This window comes from Myxine glutinosa, chromosome 4 (assembly GCF_964187855.1).
Source record: "Myxine glutinosa chromosome 4, kmMyxGlut1.1, whole genome shotgun sequence".
NCBI lineage: Eukaryota > Metazoa > Chordata > Myxini > Myxiniformes > Myxinidae > Myxine > Myxine glutinosa.
In genome coordinates, this window is record NC_136264.1 from 149,177,796 (window position 1) to 149,196,909 (window position 19,114).

Consider the following 19,114-nt stretch of genomic DNA (forward strand, 5'->3'; position numbering starts at 1 on the left):
TTCACCTCCCACCAGGAAATGAATCTATACGCCTGCCTGCATACGCAGTCAATGGGAGCGAAAGAATGAAAATTATACACGCGGCTCAAAGGTCGATATGACGTCATGCGTATTTGCCCTGTACGCATGACGTCAGCACGCTGACGCTGCGGACGTGCAATAAGCCTACGTGAGTTTACTGTAAATCTTGCCGCACACCACGTGGTATGCCGAACCCGACCCGAGCGCAGGATTGAACAGCCAATCATATCAGGACATCCCACAGGTGTTTTTCCTTGAGAAGTTCTTGTAGTGGGAAAGGTTCTGCCTTGGTATACACAAAGCATTGGCAAGGTAAAGATACCGGTACATCCTGGGCTAGGCTGGTACTCACTACTCAGCTTGATTCGTCACACGTGGCCAGCCTGTCCCCACCCACATGCCACGTGGCTTTCCCGTGACAAATCATCCGATTTTGAATGATTTGAATGAACAATTATTTCACGAGTCCATCTTTAATTGCTTTGGCCACACCTGGAGAGGAATACTGGATTATCTACCAGAATGTACACGTGACTATTTAGTTGCAATGTTGCAATAAAACGATCGCATAATTGGTCTATCTAAGGCTACAGAACACCCGGACGGACTTTTATCGCGGCGCGTCGTTAGTTGTTACGCTATTCCATACTACAGCATTGTTGCACCTTTTGCAGATTCACACGTGATGCTGCGTCAAGTGCGTCATTTCCGCTAGCGAGAGTCACCTCACTCAGGACGCACGTGTCCCTCCGCCAGCTGGCGTGACCGAAAGAAAAATATTCCCAAAATTTTGGTTAAATTAAAATAAAATAAAAATAACATTACGAACGTTAACATATAAATACAGATAATCGTGCTAATATTTTCTGTGGAGCAACGATTCTTTACAAAAAAAACAACTAAATATTACGTGAAAAAAATTTCTTCAGGAACCGAGAAATAGAGCGCAGAGCACGTGACGCTTAATAGTATCCCTCCGCGGGTGACCCATCTCTTACCAAGTATCGATTCAAGCTCAACAGACATGTCTGAATTTCCGATGGAACAAAGGTGAGGAAATGCGCTTTAACGAACACCCGTTGGTAAAGCTTAAGCTTCCAGTCGACGGTTGCGCTTGTACTTTGTGAGCCGAGCTCTTGCGGGCGTGCGCTGGACTATGTCGTTGCAGTCGTTTACGTCCAGTAAGACTAGGCTTTGTGGCCTAGTCGTCCGTGAGTGGTGCCTGATGGCGGCGACTGTTTGAAGCGGTATTTCCGCCTCGGAGTAATCAAAAGAGGCTGGGGGGCGATGGATGCCGGTGTTGATATTAGGAAATGCTCTATTTTGACGCAATGTGCCCGAGGTGCGCCATTAGCCACACGGCCGCCATGATGTGGCCCGGCTTGTGGACTTGTGGAAAGTACAGTATCCTTCCTGTCGAGTCATTAATTCGTTTCGTCTGTCCTCAGCAGGCAAAAGGACTACGGTCCTGAGGGGATGGAACCCGATGGCATTATCGAGGTACGAGATGCCATCCACACTACCTTCGCTTTTGCTCACCTGTGTGTGTGTGTGTGTTCCCCAATATTAAAAGTGCACCTTGCCGTTTAAATGTCTTCTTTTCTCCCCTCCCTCCCCCAGAGCAATTGGAATGAAATTGTGGATAATTTTGATGATATGAGTCTCAAAGAGTCCCTGTTGCGAGGCATCTATGCGTATGGTTTCGAGAAACCTTCAGCTATCCAACAACGGGCCATCATTCCCTGCATCAAGGGTTTGCTCCGACTTCTTCTTCTTGTTCTTCTTGTCTCGGCTGTCAGTCGGTAAACTGTACTGTGCAGCCATGCAGATGTGTCCTGTTGATCGAAGCTTTTGCTTGCCAATTGTGTGCGTCAGGTGCAGGTTGTGCCAGCTGAGTTGCTTTGCATGTACAGTGGAGTTATTACCTTGTTTTTGGCAAGTGTGATGGATGAGCCGTGCTTGCCAGACTGTACCAGTAATGCAGCTTTGGTTTTGATTTGTGGTGTTGCATGTTGAAGTTTGTCAACCAGGCGGTGGGTAAAACTTTTCGAGATGTATAAGATTAAAACAATTTTTTTAACTGTGTAATGACGTGTACATATTGAATGATAAAGCTTGGTAAAGTTTGGCACAGTGACGTACAGGTGGATGCACTTGCTCTTCTAAAAGTGCAAACAGTTCAGTGCTTCTGGAGTTAGCCACAAATTGGTTGTTGGTTGATGTGCAATATGAGTGGCAGGCTTGCCATGTGCTTATCCCGTGGTCCTGCTTCGTCTCCCACATCTGCCGTGCGATATTCTAGCAATCTCTTTCAAAAACCCCAATGAATTGCTTCCATGGCCGAGCCAGGCTGAAAGTTGCAATCGCAATGATATTTTGGATATGGTCTCGTCTTGGTAAGGTTGTTGTATACAATGGAGTGGCCTGTGCGTCAGCAGGTTATGATGTTATCGCTCAAGCCCAATCTGGCACAGGGAAGACCGCCACGTTTGCGATCTCCATATTGCAGCTTCTCGACGTGGAGTTGCAAGAGACGCAGGCGCTTGTTCTGGCACCTACACGCGAACTTGCACAGCAGGTCGGTGCCCCTTTTGGTAGGGAGTGGTGGACATTTGGTCAATGCTACAAGGGTAGTCTTATCAGATATCCTCTTGCTTAACATAGCTTCCCTGTCATGTCCCACAGATTCAGAAGGTAATGGTTAGCCTTGGCGATTACCTCGGCTCCTCTTGCCACGCTTGCATCGGGGGAACCAATTTGCGGAGTGAAATAAGCACCCTGACGGCGAAAACGCCTCACATCGTCGTGGGCACGCCCGGCCGGGTGTTCGACATGCTGAACCGTGGACACTTGTGTATGCAGCATCTGCTATTGTGCTTGTTTTCTTTTTATTTCATAAATTGGTGAATTTTGAAAGTCATTTGGTTCAGTGACCATTTGAATGATCGTTTTAAGGTCATTTTCCCCGCTAGAGTGGGGGTTAGCCTGGCGGGCCCCATGACAATCATAGTTCCCTGTTTGAGGCAATGTTTTTATGGCCGGATGCCCTTCCTGACGCCAACCCTTGGTCACGCTCTTAGGATGCGCAGGGATACGGTGTACCTATTCTAAATCGGGGTACACACCGTGATCATTCATCCCAGCAAGCTGGTACTCAATTTGCCGACCTCGGAAGGATGACAGGCTGAGTCAACCCCCTTGGCGTTAATTCAGCGATCGACTGGGATTCGAACCCAGGATCCTAGGATCCCAAGCCGGCACCCTAACCGCTAAGCCAACACCAGGCTAAAGTGACCATTCAGTGACCATTTAGTGAAGGTAAATCTTTAGTGGTGCTTTAGTACTTGTGGTCTGTACCACGCAGCACCCAAGTGCATCAAGATGTTTGTGCTGGATGAGGCAGATGAGATGCTGAGTCGGGGCTTCAAGGACCAGATTTACGAGATCTTTCAAAAGCTCAACTCTAACATACAGGTGCGAACACATTGACTCGCCAAATGTTTTGAAACAACCATGCCAACCTTTGTGACGCAGCTTTGTCATCGTACACCTGCATTGATGATGCATGCCCTCTCTTCCTTTGATTACTTTAGGTAGTTCTGTTGTCGGCTACCATGCCTGCGGAGGTGCTTGACGTCACCACGAAATTCATGAGAGAGCCAGTGCGCATCCTCGTCAAGAAAGAGGAGCTCACTTTGGAGGGTATCAAGCAGTTCTACATTAATGTAGAGAGGGAGGTGTGTTTTGTGTTTGGAATGGAAGGATGTGTGAGTGATTTGATTATAATTGTGTTTTAAGCTTTTACTGGCTGCATGCCGTGTCTCAAACTTGATCGTTGCGTTGGATGCAGCCTTTAATCGCTAATCTCTGGAGGCCTCTTGTTGAAGCCTGGAATTCATTCTCCAGTGTTGATGCATCTTTGCCTTACAAATTTGCGGAAATGATTGAGGGGTGAGATGATGGTGACCTCTGGGTGCACAGGAGTGGAAATTGGACACCTTGTGTGATCTCTATGAGACGCTGACAATCACCCAAGCAGTCATATTCTTGAATACCCGACGCAAGGTAGACTGGCTCACCGAGAAGATGCAGGCGAGAGACTTCACAGTCTCGGCCATGGTACGCACTCGCCTACATTCTCCTGTGCTTTGTTGCAGTTCTGCCTTGGGGTCCCTTGTTTGATGGCCTATTCTAATCTGGTATGTCCATAGCACGGTGACATGGACCAGAAGGAACGTGACCTAATCATGAGAGAATTCCGCTCAGGGTCGAGCCGTGTACTCATCACGACTGATCTGCTGGTGAGTTTTAGTCCATTTGCTGCAAAAGTTTTTATTTTTTATTTTTTTCCCCCATCGTGTTTATTCTGTTTTGTCAGCAATTAATTTACCTGTTTTTAATGATTTTTATTTATTTATTATTAGGTTTACTCTCCATGAAATGGAGAGTAACCTATTATTACTGCTAGAGTTTTTCTTATTATTATTAGGTTTACTCCATGAAATGGAGAGTAACCTATTACTGCTAGAGTTTTTCTTATTATTATTATTATTCTTCCGCCCTATTTTGCACCTCTGAAAACTTCATAATTAATGTTCTTAGCAACCGCTGGTCGGATTGACAGGGAATTTTCATCAAATGATCGTCTTGGCTCCTATAATTTTATAATGCTAATTATGACGTCATAAGTCACGTGGTATGGGCGCCATCTTGTAAAACAAATTCAACTTTTCCCCTCTATCTCCGAAACAGCTCAATGGAAAAATTAGAGGAATGGCTCATTCTAAAGAACTCTTCAACGGGAACAAAAGACATGTGTATCGAGTATATTAAAAATGCTAACGTTGAGGTTGGAATTCGTCAAACAAAAAATTTTATCCCCCGAAAATGGGATTTTTTCCCCAGATGCTTAGTTAAAAAAAACTCAGATTGCAAAAAATTTCGAAGTCATACGTCACATGGTTCGGCCGCCATCTTGTTTTCCGTGAAAAACACAAAAAACCCCTTTTCTCCGCAACGGCTGAACGGATCGAGCCCAAACCTGGCATGCGTATTCGCATACCCATGACGAACAAAAAAGTCAGCGAGCACGATGTCATCCGACACATGGTTTCAGAGTTATGACGTTTTAAAGCTCAAACTAGAAATGGTATCACCTCCATAATTTGTGTAGATATCGAGTGGAAACTTTACACAAATGTTCCTCATGGGGGGGTTGTTTCAATGAGAAGTTTTGATAAGTCACATGGTTTGGCTGCAATAAATAATGGAATTTAAATTTTAAAAAGCTTGTACCTCTTGAACCACTGCATGGATCGACTTGAATTTTTAATGCAATGTATCTCATCAAGCGGAACAAGTGTGCAAAATTTCAAGATGATTGGATGTATGGTCTCGAAGCTATGTCTTTATTGTTGAAAGAAGAAGAAACACACCATTTTGTCCTTCCAGGCCACGTCTCCCAGTGCTATTGCCATTTTAAGTTTTAATTTCCTTTAAAAAACATTTTCTCTGCAATAATTGGGCCGATTGAGATAAAATTTTCACCAAAGGAGGGACTCGGTCTGTAGAATATTTTAATGGTAATTATGACGTCGCAGGTCACGTGGTTCGGCCGCCATAGTTTTTCGTGAAAACACGAAAACCCCTTTTTCTCTGCAACGGCTGAACAGATCGAGGCCAAACTTTGCAAGCAGAATCGCATGCCCATGACGAACAAAAAAGTCAGTGAGCATGACGTCATGCGTCACATGGTTTCAGAGTTATGACGTTTTTAAGCATGAACCTTTAAAACCTAGCTCCTCCCTCATTTTTTATCCAATCGAGGAGAAACTTCACGGATCTGTTCAGCATGTCAGTCTACTAAAATGTCATTTTAGAATTTGCGATAGGTCACGTGGTTTGGCAGATAACGTTAATTAAACGAAAATATTTTTAAAAAATGGATATCTCTTGAATCGCTTTATTGATCGACGTGAAACTTCATACTATAGTAGAAGTCATGAAGTGTAACAAGTGTGCAAAATTTCAAGATGATTGGATGTACGGTCTCGAAGCTATGTCTTTATTGTTGAAAGAAGAAGAAACCTACCATTTTGTCCTCTCAGACAATGATCACGACAACGCGATCTCCCGCGGTCATTTGAACCTCAAATAAAATTTCAATTGCAGATTTCTCAACAGGTGAGGCATTTTAACAAACGAATGAAACAGATTTGGTGAAATTCAGATTTTTTTTTTAATCGATCGCAATTCACACAGTTGTTAGAAAACTAAAGAAGAAGAAGAAGAATCGTTTTGTCCTTCCAAGACGTGATCAGTCACAGGATCTCCCGCGGTCATTTCAACCTCAAATGAAATTCCAATTGAAGATTTGTCAATAGATGAGGTCTATTAACAAAGGAATGAAACTGATTTTTTAAAACTCGATCGCATTTCACTCAAAGTTATGAGCTACTGAAGAAGAAGATTTCCTTCCAGGACGTGATCATTATCACACGATCTCCCGCGGTCATTTCAACCTCAAATGAAATTCAAATTGCAGATTTGTCAATAGGGGAGGCATATTAACAGACGAATGAAACAGATTTGCTCAAATTCTGATTTTTAAAAATCGATCGCATTTCACAAAGTTTGAGGTGCTAAAGAAGAAGAAGAATCGTTTAGCTTCTCAGATAAAATAAATAATTTTGTCTGCAATTTCAGGTTAATTTTCTTTTTTAAATGGCTTTTTCTGCAATCGGTGCATGGATTGACGTGTGGGTGTGGGGGGGGGAGGGATGTGTGTGTGTGTGTGGGTGGGGGGGGTTGGTGTGTGTTAGGGGTGGGGTGGGTGGGGGTATGTGTGTGTGGGGGGGGGGGGGGGTGGGTGTGTGTGTGTGGAGGGGTGGATATGTGTGTATGTGGGGTGGAGGGGTGTATGTGGGGGGGGGGGGGGGTGGAGGGGTGTGCGTGTGGGGGGGGGGGGAATATGTGTGTGTGTGGGTGTGTGTGAATGTCTGTGTGTGTGTGGGTGAGGGGGGGTGGATGTGTGTGTGTGGATGTCTGTGTCTGTGTATGTGTGGAGGTGGGGTGTGTGTGTGTGGGGGGAGGGGTGTGGGGGTGTTTGTGTGGGTGTGGGGGGGGGGGGGGTTGGGGTGTGTGTCTGGAGGAGGGGGGGGGGGTTGGGTGTGTGTGTGTGTGTGTGTGTGTGTGTGTGTGTGTGTGTGTGTGTGTGTGTGTGTGTGTGTGTGTGTGTGTGTGTGTGTGTGTGTGTGTGTGTGTGTGTGTGTGTGCGCGCATGTGGAGGGAGGGTGAGTGTGTGTGTGTGTGGATGTCTGTGTGTGTGTGGGGAGGGGTGGATATGTGTGTATGTGGGGGGGGGGGTGTTGGTGTGTGCGTGTGGAGGAGGGGGGGGGTTGGATGTGTGTGTGTGTGTTAGGGGTGGGGGGGAGTGTTTTGTGTTGTGGGGGTGTGTTGTGTCGTTGTGGGGGGTGGGGGAGTGGATATGTGTGTATGTGGGGGGTGTGCGTGTGGAGGAGGAGGGGTTGGATGTGTGGATGTGCGTGTGTGTGGAGGTTGGAGGGGGTTGGGGTGGATATGTGTGGAGGTTTGGAGGGGGTTGGGGTGTGCGTGTGGAGGAGGGAGGGGTGTGTGTGTGTGTGTGTGTGTGTGTGTTTGTGGGGGTGGGGGTGTGTGTGGGGGGGTGTTTGTGTGTGGGTTTTGGGGGGGGTGGATATGTGTGTATGTGGGGGGAGGGGGTGGGGTGTGCGTGTGGAGGAGGGGTGTGGGGGTGTTTGTGTGTGTGTGTTAGGGGTTGGGGGGGATGTGTGTGTGTGTGGGGGGGGGGGGGGGGGATGTGTGTGTTTGTGTGTGTGTTGGGGGTGGGGGGATGTGTGTGTGTGTTAGGGGTGGGGGATTTGTGTGTGTGTTAGGGGTGGGGGATTTGTGCGTGCGTGTGTGTGTGTGTTGGGGGTTGGGGGGATGTGTGTGCGTGTGTTGGGGGTGGGGGGATGTGTGCGTGTGTTTGTGTGTGTGTGTGTTAGGGGTGGGGGGGATTTGTGTGTGTGTGTGTGTGTGTGTGTGTGTGTGTGTGTGTGTGTGTGTGTGTGTGTGTGTGTGTGTGTGTGTGTGTGTGTGTGTGGGGTGGGGGGATGTGTGCGTGTATTTGTGTGTGTGTGTTAGGGGTGGGGGGGATTTGTGTGTGTGTGTTGGGGTGGGGGTGGGGGGGGGTGGAGAGATGTTTGTGTGTGTGTGTGTATGTAGGGGGAATGTGTGTGTGGGGGGGATGTGTGTGTGGGGATGTGTCTTGGGGGGTGGGGTGGAAGGGGATGTGCGTTTGTGTGGATATGTGTGTGTGGAGGGAGGTGTGTGTGTGTGTGTGTGTGTGTGTGTGTGTGTGTGTGTGTGTGTGTGTGTGTGTGTGTGTGTGTGTGTGTGTGTGTGTGTGTGTGTGTGTGTGTGTGTGTGTTTGGGGTGGGGTGTGTTTGTGTATGTGTGTGGGGGGGGGGGGGGAGGGATGGGTGTGTGTGTGTGGAGGGGGGGTTGGTGTGTGTGTGTGGAGGGGTGTGCGTGTGGGGGGAGGGGTGTGTGTGTGTGTGTGTCGGGGTTGTATCCAAGGGGGTTGTGTCAAAGCATGTCCAATGAAAGTGGGGTTGTATCAAAAGTGGGGTTGTATCACAAGTGGGGTTGTATCAAAAGTGGGTGCGAGTAAACCGGTCATCACTGCCAGCAGTTTTAAAGTGGCAGTTCTAGTTATTATTATTATTCTGCCGCCCTATTTTGCACCTCCGAAAACTTCATAATTAATGTTCTCAGCAACCGCTGGTCAGATTGACAGGAAATTTTCATCAAATGATCGTCTCGGCTCCAAGAATTTTTTACTGCTAATTATGACGTCATAGGTCACGTGGTGTGTGCACCATCTTGTAAAACAAATTCAACTTTTCCCCTCTATCTCCGAAACGGCTCAATGGAAAAATTTGAGGAATGGCTCATTCTAAAGAACTCTTCAATGGGAACAAAAGACATGTGTATCGAGTATATTAAAAATGCTAACGTTAAGAGGTTAGAATTCGTCAAACAAAAAATTTTCTCCCCCGAAAATGGGATTTTTTTCCCACATGCTTCGTTAAAAAAACTCAGTTTGCAAAAAATTGCGGTCATACGTCACATGGTTCGGCCGCCATCTTGTTTTCGTGAAAAAACACAAAAACCCCTTTTTCTCCGCAACGGCTGAACGGATCGAGCCCAAACTTGGCATGCGTATTCGCATACCCATGACGAACAAAAAAAGTCAGTGAGCACGACGTCATCCGACACATGGTTTCAGAGTTGTGACGTTTTAAAGCTGAAACTAGAAATGGTGTCATCTCCATCATTTGTGGAGATATCGAGTGGAAACTTTACAGAAATGTTCCTCATGGGGGGATGTTTCATCGTTACTTGAGACGTTTTGATAAGTCACATGGTTTGGCCGCAATAAATAATGGAAGGTAAATTTTAAAAAGCTTGTAACTCTTGAACCACTGCATGCATCGAATTGAATTTTTAGTGCAATGTAGCTCATCAAGCGGAACAAGTGTGCAAAATTTCAAGATGATTGGATATACGGTCTCGAAGCTATAAGTCTTTATTGTTGAAAGAAGAAGAAACACACCATTTTGTCCTTCCAGGCCACGTCTCCCAGTGCTATTGCCATTTTAAGTTTTAATTTCCTTTAAAAAACATTTTCTCTGCATAATAGGGCCGATTGAGATTAAAAAAATTCACCATAGGAGGGACTCGGTATGTTGAATATTTTAATGGTAATTATGACGTCGCGGGTCATGTGGTTCGGCCGCCATATTGTTTTTCGTGAAAACACGAAAACCCCTTTTTCTCTGCAACGGCTGAACAGATCGAGGCCAAACTTTGCAAGCAGAATCACATACCCATGACGAACAAAAAAGTCAGCGAGCATGACGTCATGCGTCACATGGTTTCAGAGTTTTGACGTTTTTAAGCATGAACCTTTAAAACCTAGCTCCTCCCTCATTTTTGATCCAATCGAGGAGAAACTTCACAGATCTGTTCAGCATGTCGGTCTACTAAAATGTCATTTTAGAATTTGCGATAGGTCACGTGGTTTGGCAGATATCGTTAATTAAACGAAAAAAAAAATTTTTTAAATGGATATCTCTTGAATCGCTTTATTGATCGACGTGAAACTTCATACTATAGTAGAAGTCATGAAGAGTAACAAGTGTGCAAAATTTCAAGATGATTGGATGTACGGTCTGGAAACTAGAAGTTGTTATTGCCTGAAGAAGAAGAACCACAACACTTTTTTTTGACCAGGCCATATGACATAACCACCTCACGAGCTAAGGGTAGCTCGAAATTAAATTGTCTTCGGATTTGGCAGTCGCTAGAGGGTGTTGACATTCGAATGCAACAAATCTGGGCAAATTGTGATGAATTTTCGTAAAACTACACGATATTGTCATTTACATTGGAAAATAACATTGTAAAACTCTCCGCCGCCTCGGCTTATTTCTCGCTCTGAAATTCATCCTGTCTTCAATTTTCAAGAGAAAGAGAGGTATCTGCAAGCAATGGTGACCTTTATTTGGTGGAAATCCGATGGAAAATGACGAAGTTATTCAAAATCTAACATTTTAAATGGATCGCATTTCCAAATTGAATTCTTCCTCAGGTAAAATATCCACACGTGCAGGCACACCTTACGGCGTCAATTTGGCTCCGATTTCAAATCGGATTTCGATTGTCGTATTGCCTCGGATGAGTTAACAAAATACCACAACAAATTTGGTGACGATCATGAAAAATTTGACCAAGTTCGATCGACGGGATACTTCGTTCTTACGCTGACATACGCACGGGCCACGGATGACGTCATGCCGCGGCATGACGGTCTTCCACGGGTGCACCAGCCCTTTGTCAGTCAGTATGTGGGGAAGTCTGGAGACACGGTTTTACCAAATGAACCCTTTCTTTAGCAGTTGGATTTTGATTCGCTTTTGATCAAAATCTGATTCGTCGGACAAAAAAAGTCGGACAACTGATTAGATTTTGACATTAAAGCTCAAATATCACATACTAATATGACTACAACATACTACGACTAAAACATACTACGACTACAACATACTAATACTACCACAACATACTAATACTACTACAACATACTTATACTACTACAACATGCCATTACTACTACAACATACTCTTACTGCTACTACAACATATTACATACTACAACTACAACATACTACTACTACTACATACTACTACTACAACATACTACTACTACAACATACTACTACTACAAACTACATACTACAACTACAACAAACTACATACTACTACTACAACATACTACTACTACAACATACTACTACTACTACAACATACCACATACTACGACTACAAACTACATACTACTACTACCACATACTACTACTACAACATACTACATACTACTACTACAACATACTACTACTACAACATACTACAACTACAAACTACATACTACTACTACCACATACTACTACTACAACAAACTACATACTACTACTACAACATACCACATACTATGACATACTACTACTGCAACAAACTACATACTACTACTACAACAAACTACATACTACTACTATAACAAACTACATACTACTACTACAACATACTACTACTACATACTACATACTACTATGACAACTTGGCACAACTACTACCACTACATACTACTACCGCTTCCTACTACCACAACATACTACTACTACCGACATACATACTACCACAACATACTACTACTACCTACATACATACTATCGACATACATACTACCTACATACATACTACCTACATACATAATACCTACATACATAATACCTACATACTTACTACCTACATACATAATATCTACATACCACTAATACCACTACATAATACTACTTACATACTTGCTACCTACATACATACTACCTACATTCATACTACCTACATTCATACTACCTACATAATACTACCTCCATAAATACTACCGACATACATACTTGTTACATTCTTACTACCCACATTCTTACTACCCACATTCTTACTACCTACATACTTACGACCTACATACATAATACCGACATACATACTACTACCACTACATGCATACTACCTACATACATACTACTACTACCACTACATACATACTACCTCCATACTACTACTACCACTACATACATACTACCTCCATACTACTACTACCACTACATACATACTACCTACATACATACTACCTCCATACTACAACTACCACGACATACATACTACCAAGATACATATTAGCTGCATACAACTACTACACTACATACTTACTACTATTCATACTACCACTACATTCTTACTATCTACATACTTACTTCCTTCATGCCTATTATCTACATACTTACTACCTTCATACCACATACTGAATTTATGCTATTATACATAGAAAAGAAGTTGGTCAGAGTGAAAAGTTTCACAGGCTCCATTTTCGTGTTTGGACCCGGAAATAGAATTATGACGCGGCGTGTTACGCCACGGCTTTACCAAGAGGATTGTGTCGGCCTTCCGGTTAAGGTGAATATACTTCCGGTTCAAATATGTGGAACTTCGGATTTCTTTTTGCATTTTACATTCATTAATAAGCCTTTAATAATGACATCTGACCATGTATATTATTTTGACATTTCGTGTTAATATTCACGGATCATCCCTTGGTTAATTTGAGAAGCATATATTGGTCTTCTCATGGCACGTGGTGCCATCCGATGACGTGTGAGTTCTTCGAGTTTGATTTTCAAATGCGGTAAAGACGGGCGTTTTTGCACGATTCCTTACCTGCTTTGCAAATCCGATTCTCGAGCCGTTTTCACGTTTACGTGTGCGTGTGAATTCTCCAAGAGGCGTTTTCCAATATCAGGTAACCATCACTTTTGTACGATATAATGTTTGATATAACAGACTTGTATCGGCTCGTCCCAGCGATTGGGAACATGAACGGCGGCCATATTCCCAATCGCTCGCCATTTTTTTTAGTTCCTTGTCTTTAGACTTTAACTACTTTTGGCATTATTTAAGATATTTTCGTTGTTAAATGATGCCCTTTTATGAACGACTGAACGTGATGTGTATTGTTAAACTCGATAAATGACGATTTATCACCAAACAAAGCAAAGAATTTGTTTGGATGGAGTTTGTTAGCGAGAGGTCGTTATTGGGTGAAGAAGAAGAAGAAGTGGAAACGCAACACTTTTTCTTTAGTTTGTCGAGAGTGGGGAATTATTTAATTATCACACTACAGAACATGCAAGGAGCACACGGAGCGAACTTACGGGGTAATTTGAACTTCAAATACAATTCTAATTTTAGGTTTGTCAATCGCTCAGGTATATTCACACAGGACCAAACAGATTTGGCGAAATTTCAACTATTTTTGACGAAAATATGCATCACACCATCGCATTTTCTCTGGAGAAGCTGGAAGTTTTTCGTGTGTGTGTGTGTGTGTGTGTGTGTGTGTGTGTGTGTGTGTGTGTGTGTGTGTGTGTGTGTGTGTGTGTGTGTGTGTGTGTGTGTGTGTGTGTGTGTGTGTGTGTGTGTGTGTGTAGGAGTGGAGTGTGTGTGTGTGTGTGTAGGAGTGGAGTGTGTGTGTGTGTGTGTAGGAGTGGAGTGTGTGTGTGTAGGAGTGGAGTGTGTGTGTGTAGGAGTGGAGTGTGTGTGTGTGTGTGTAGGAGTGGAGTGTGTGTGTGTGTAGGAGTGGAGTGTGTGTGTGTGTAGGAGTGGAGTGTGTGTGTGTGTAGGAGTGGAGTGTGTGTGTGTGTAGGAGTGGAGTGTGTGTGTGTGGAGGAGTGGAGTGTGTGTGTGTGTGGAGGAGTGGAGTGTGTGTGTGTGTGTGTGTGGAGGAGTGGAGTGTGTGTGTGTGTGTGTGTGGAGGAGTGGAGTGTGTGTGTGTGGAGGAGTGGAGTGTGTGTGTGGAGGAGTGGAGTGTGTGTGTGGAGGAGTGGAGTGTGTGTGTGGAGGAGTGGAGTGTGTGTGTGGAGGAGTGGAGTGTGCGTGTGTGTGGGGGGGGGGGGGGGGGGGGGATATGTGTGTATGTGGGGGGGGGGGGGTGTGCGTGTGGAGGAGGGGGGGGGGTTGGATATGTGTGTGTGTGGGGAGGGGTTGGGGTGTGCATGTGGAGGAGGGGGGGGGATGGGTGTGTGTGTGTGTGTGTGTGTGTGTGTGTGTTGGGGGTGGGGTGGGGAGATGTGTGTGGGTGTGGGTGTGGGGGGGCGGGTGGATATGTGTGTGTGTGGAGGGTGTTTGTGTGTGTGCATGTGTGTTCGGGTTGGGGGGGGTGGGGGGATGTGTGTGTGTGTGTTAGGGGTGGCGGGGTGTGTGTGTGTGTGTGTGTGTGTGTGTGTGTGTGTGTGTGTGTGTGTGTGTGTGTGTGTGTGTGTGTGTGTGTGTGTGTGTGTGTGTGTGTGTGTGTGTGTGTGTGTGTGTGCGTGTGTGTGTTGGGGGTGGGGGGGGATGTGTGCATGTGTGTGTGTGTTGGGGGTGGTGGTGGGAGGATGTGTGCATGTGTTTGTGTGTGTGTATGTGGGTGGGGGGTAGGGGTAATGTGTGTGTGGGGATGTGTGTGTGTGTGTGGGGGGGGGGGGGGTGTGGGGGTGTGTGTCGGGGGATGTGTGTGTGGAATGTGTCTTGGGGGGAGGGGGATGCACGCTTGTCTGGATATGTGTGTGGGGGGAGGGGTGTGCGGGTGTTTGTGTGTGTGTATGTGTGTTAGGGTTGGGGGGGGGGGGGTGGGGGGATGTGTGTGTGTGTGTGTGTGTGTGTGTGTGTGTGTGTGTGTGTGTGTGTGTGTGTGTGTGTGTGTGTGTGTGTGTGTGTGTGTGTGTGTGTGTGTGTGTGTGTGTGTCAGGGTTGTATCCAAGGGGGTTGTGTCAAAGCATGTCCAATGAAAGTGGGGTTGTCGCAAAAGTGGGGTTGTATCAAAAGTGGGTGCGAGTAAACCGGTCATCATTGCCAGAAGTTTTAAAGTGGCAGTTCTAGTTATTATTATTTTTGTATTTTTAATCCCGTTGCTGAATGTCTGTTTCATATCTTTGTACCAACTTTAGGCCAGAGGGATTGATGTACAACAAGTATCCCTGGTTATCAACTACGACTTGCCAACTAACCGAGAGAATTACATCCACAGGTACGTGCGCGTCCCTGTTTCTCACGGTCGGGTCTCACATAAAACCATTACCTGTGATGCACGCCAAACCTCTGTCACTCAGTGGGTTAACTTTTTATTTTATTCATTTAGTCTGAAATTTTGGTTTAGTCAAGCAACCCCCCTTCCACTTCCGATGGTGTTTTTATCATATCAAGTTGATGGATTAAAATGCCGTTGACCCAAATAATTCTGCCATTCTGAATCCAATCCCATCATTTCCTCCTAGGATCGGCAGAGGAGGGCGATTTGGACGTAAGGGTGTCGCCATCAACTTTGTGACGACCGAAGACAAGCGAATCCTACGCGATATCGAGTCGTTCTACAACACTCAAATTGAGGAGATGCCCATGAATGTGGCTGACCTCATCTGAGAGAATCCTTTTCCCCTTGCACTCTCTACCAGGTTCATGTGCAAAACCACAAGTTTTGCAGTGGGGGACGGGAGAGGGGATGTGGAACTTTGAGAATCAGGGGCTCGTGATTAAGTACAACAATAAATGTCATTGCAAGATGACAGACAAAAATAAAATGCATCTACCTGGGGATACCTGGCTGGGGGAAGGGGAAGGGCTGGGGGGAAAATAATAGAAAACTTGAGGTGGAAGGAAAAAATGAAAAGTGAAAATAAAATATAAAAAAAAAAGTGAGGTGAGGGTGACTGGGACTTGCCTGACTCCGATTCTGCCCAAACTTTGCCATTCGATCTTCCTGGGTGTGTTTTGTGTGTGCATTCTCTCCTTGCTGGCTGGTCTCGATTGTTCTTATTTTGTGGCCATCTCTACCCATGCCTCCTTAGGCCATCCATCTTGTTTCCCAACCCCATTTTTCCTTTTGATGTTTGCCTCCATACCTGGTAAGGCTTGACTGCACAATACAAAATGTATGAAGGACAAATAAAGTTTTCTACACCACTAAGGTGTCGGATTCTCACCTTTGTACAGCTAGCTACAGCTTCTATAAGATATTGTTTATTATCTGACAGCTTTTTGGGAAAAAAAGAAAAAACCAGGAAATTGTTGGGCAGGGGATATTGCAATCGGCTTCTGTCTGTCCTGGCACGCTATTTCCGAAACGGTTTTGCAGAAATTCAGCAAACTTGCTAATTGTGATCACCACATGGCAAGAAAGTAAGAGCAGTGTCATTTTGCCCCCTCCCTCCTGGGGTGAGGTCACATGGTCAAATGCCAAAAAAAAAAAAACTATTGTGGGCACATTGTTAAAAAAAAATTCTATCAAACTTTCCACCGTATATGCAATCGACATTGCCGGATGGCCAAAATATATAATGCTTTTTGGATTTGACCCCTGGTTCATACCCCAGGGGATGAGGACTTATGGTCACAGGGATCAAAATGGAGATTTTAACGCAAACTTTGATATTGGGTCATTCCTGGTGGAACTTTTTGCCATCTTTCAACTTTGTTTTGGGTGGAGATTTACGATGGCATGCCATCAACTTCACTCTCGTTTCGTTTGGATCAATTTGGTCATCTTTGTCTTTGAGTGAAATTTGCTTTATTAGCCCCCTAACGGTTTCACCGGAGGGGACTGTAGGTTTGCTCTCTGTCTGTCCGTCCCACCTGTGGTTTTTCAGACCTTTTCCCCATACCCTTTAACATTAAACTGGGAATTGGGACATGGCTTTATAAGTTAACAGAAAAAGTTTGTGTTTCAGGACATTTACAGTTTCAGGCTGATCTTTGCATTGGTAACAAGTTAAGCCCCTCCGTTTTGATTACCAGCCACACAAACTGTCACAATACCTCACTTGAATGTTTTCTATTAGCTGAGCTAAAAATGATAGAAATAATCTGAAACTGGAAGTTATTCTGTAGTTTTGCATATCTAAAACAATTTGTCCCACTGTATTTGGCTCACAAATTGCTGAGTGCCTGGAGCAAGAACATTCATTGTGATGTGTAGGGGACATGCATTGCAATGCAATTCTCGGTGTGCTTGTTTTGGATGGCTTCAAGTTAACGATGTGTTGTGCAGGTTTTCTAGGAACTGAAGCTCCACTATATTTGCCAGTTCTTAACTCGTGTAACTATAAGACGAGTTCATTCGTACCATCTTAGTCCTGTTAATCGGCCATGTAAGAAGTTACATTGTTGCATTACTAAAATCTAGGCTCTCTGCTCACCTTCACGCTTTCATTCCTCGTTTTCCCACCTCTGGAACAAACTCCCTCACTCTCTTCAATCCCACTCCTCCCTCCAGGTCTTCAAAACAGCTGTTCACCACCTTCTCTTATCTTCCCCCATCCAAAACTATGATCTTTTATACTCCTGTTAATCCACCCCAAACCCACCTCCTGCAGATCCCCTGCTTTCCTTCCTGAAAGCCCCTGTGGTGTCCTTCGTTATCCCATGTACCATGCCCAGCCCTCTCCCTATTCCCTACTGTTGTTTTCCTCTCACCTCCCCCCCCCCCCCCCCTCTCCCCCTCTTGTCTCCTGGTCCCTTTGTTATATGTTCTGCGTATTTGCTCTTGTATGAGCCGTGAAAACGTATACAAAAAAAAAATTGTGCTTTCATCTTGACTATTGTAGGTGTTATCGCTAGCAGCATGAAATTCCTGCATTGGAGTAGCGACCCATCTTGAATTGGTTGTGGTCTTAAAACGTTTCTCAACTAGTGACACCTTGAAGCTTTGAGTGTGGGCCTCTCACCATTGTTGTTTCTGTTGTTAGAATTAACTAGTCTTGCCAGTGTCGGTGGACAAGTATAACAATTGATTGAATCGACGGAAGGTTAATGCTCGCACAATTTCATCCATTATTATTAAATTGTACTTACTCCATAAACATACTCCTAAAAGTAGACAGGTTAGGATTCATGACCATAATGTGGGGAGATGTGGCTTGACCATGATCCTCCATTAACATGCTGTTTTTGCATGGTTTTCAGATCGTTTGGGATGCCACTTTTTATATGTACTTTGTCGATGTGGAAACGATGCTCATCATTTCCAAGACTAGTCCAGTCGAATATGTTGGGTGTGACATTCTTTAAGGGTCCATCTATTTAAATTAAGTGTGCATGTTTGGGAGGATGGGGGTGGGCTCAACTAGGTAAAGAGGAGGTGATAGGGAGGACAGGGAAGGGGCTTAAGGGGTCGGAGGGAGTGGTGATTTTGTGCCATATTTGCGTATTTGGGTGATTTTGTGATAATTATGGCACCATGGCCTCTTTTTGGGGGGGGGGGGGGATATAGCAGGCTGTGCTTTATTCCTTGACCAAATTACATCGAAGATGTAACCCTAACCTTTTAAATGAGGTAAGGAGGCTTTTTATTTGGTTTGGGGTACATTGTTTTCTCGCATAGGTCGGGGTAGTCATCTCTTGTGTACATGTCTTGTTTTTTCCTCAACAATCCTCAAAGAAGTTCTGTCCCTCAAGCTTTTGGGACTCTCTATCTGCCATGATCTTTCCTGGGAAAGCCACATTTGCAAGCTGGCCTCCACAGCCAGTCGCCGACTTGGCATCCATCCTCCATTGTGCGGTCATTCCTTGGCACGACTGATGGAGTTCCCTTCCTCTGGGCTGGTGATCCTGCCTCACACCTAACTCAGCCTCACACTGCAGAAACCAAGGTGCTTAGGATCATTGGTATCTCCCACGATGAAGCTGATTCTGAGGGCCTTTCACTGTCTCACTGCAGGCAGGTTGGTGGTCTTTCTGTCTTCTACCGACTCCTCTCCGGCCTCGCTCCCCCAGCTCTGTCTGTGCTCTGTCCCTCAAATAGTCCTACAGGTCACACAAGATCTGCCAGCAACCCTCTTGTGGTTAAACTGCCACAATCAAGACTCTCTGCTCACCTTCACTCTTTCATTCCCCTTTTCTCCCGCCTCTGGAACAGACTCCCTCA

At 45.0% G+C, this 19,114-nt stretch overlaps 1 protein-coding gene across 3 annotated transcripts; it reads left to right on the forward strand.

The window, feature by feature from the left end:
* Positions 1-844: 844 nt before the first annotated feature.
* LOC137425376 (eukaryotic initiation factor 4A-I) lies at positions 845-16,155 on the forward strand. 3 transcript variants are annotated; one of them, XM_068113761.2, is made up of 11 exons: positions 845-1,071; positions 1,470-1,521; positions 1,642-1,774; positions 2,460-2,599; positions 2,707-2,875; positions 3,386-3,495; positions 3,615-3,758; positions 4,003-4,140; positions 4,233-4,322; positions 15,144-15,223; positions 15,471-16,155. In XM_068113761.2, exons 1-11 carry the CDS (start codon positions 1,046-1,048, stop codon positions 15,613-15,615), a joined length of 1,227 nt encoding a protein of 408 aa, XP_067969862.1. In that variant the 5' UTR covers positions 845-1,045; the 3' UTR covers positions 15,616-16,155. The 3 variants fall into 3 exon arrangements, with proteins under 3 accessions (XP_067969862.1, XP_067969864.1, XP_067969863.1); XM_068113763.2 differs by having other exon boundaries at positions 945-1,071; positions 3,425-3,495; XM_068113762.2 differs by having other exon boundaries at positions 978-1,071; positions 1,473-1,521.
* Positions 16,156-19,114: the final 2,959 nt, after the last annotated feature.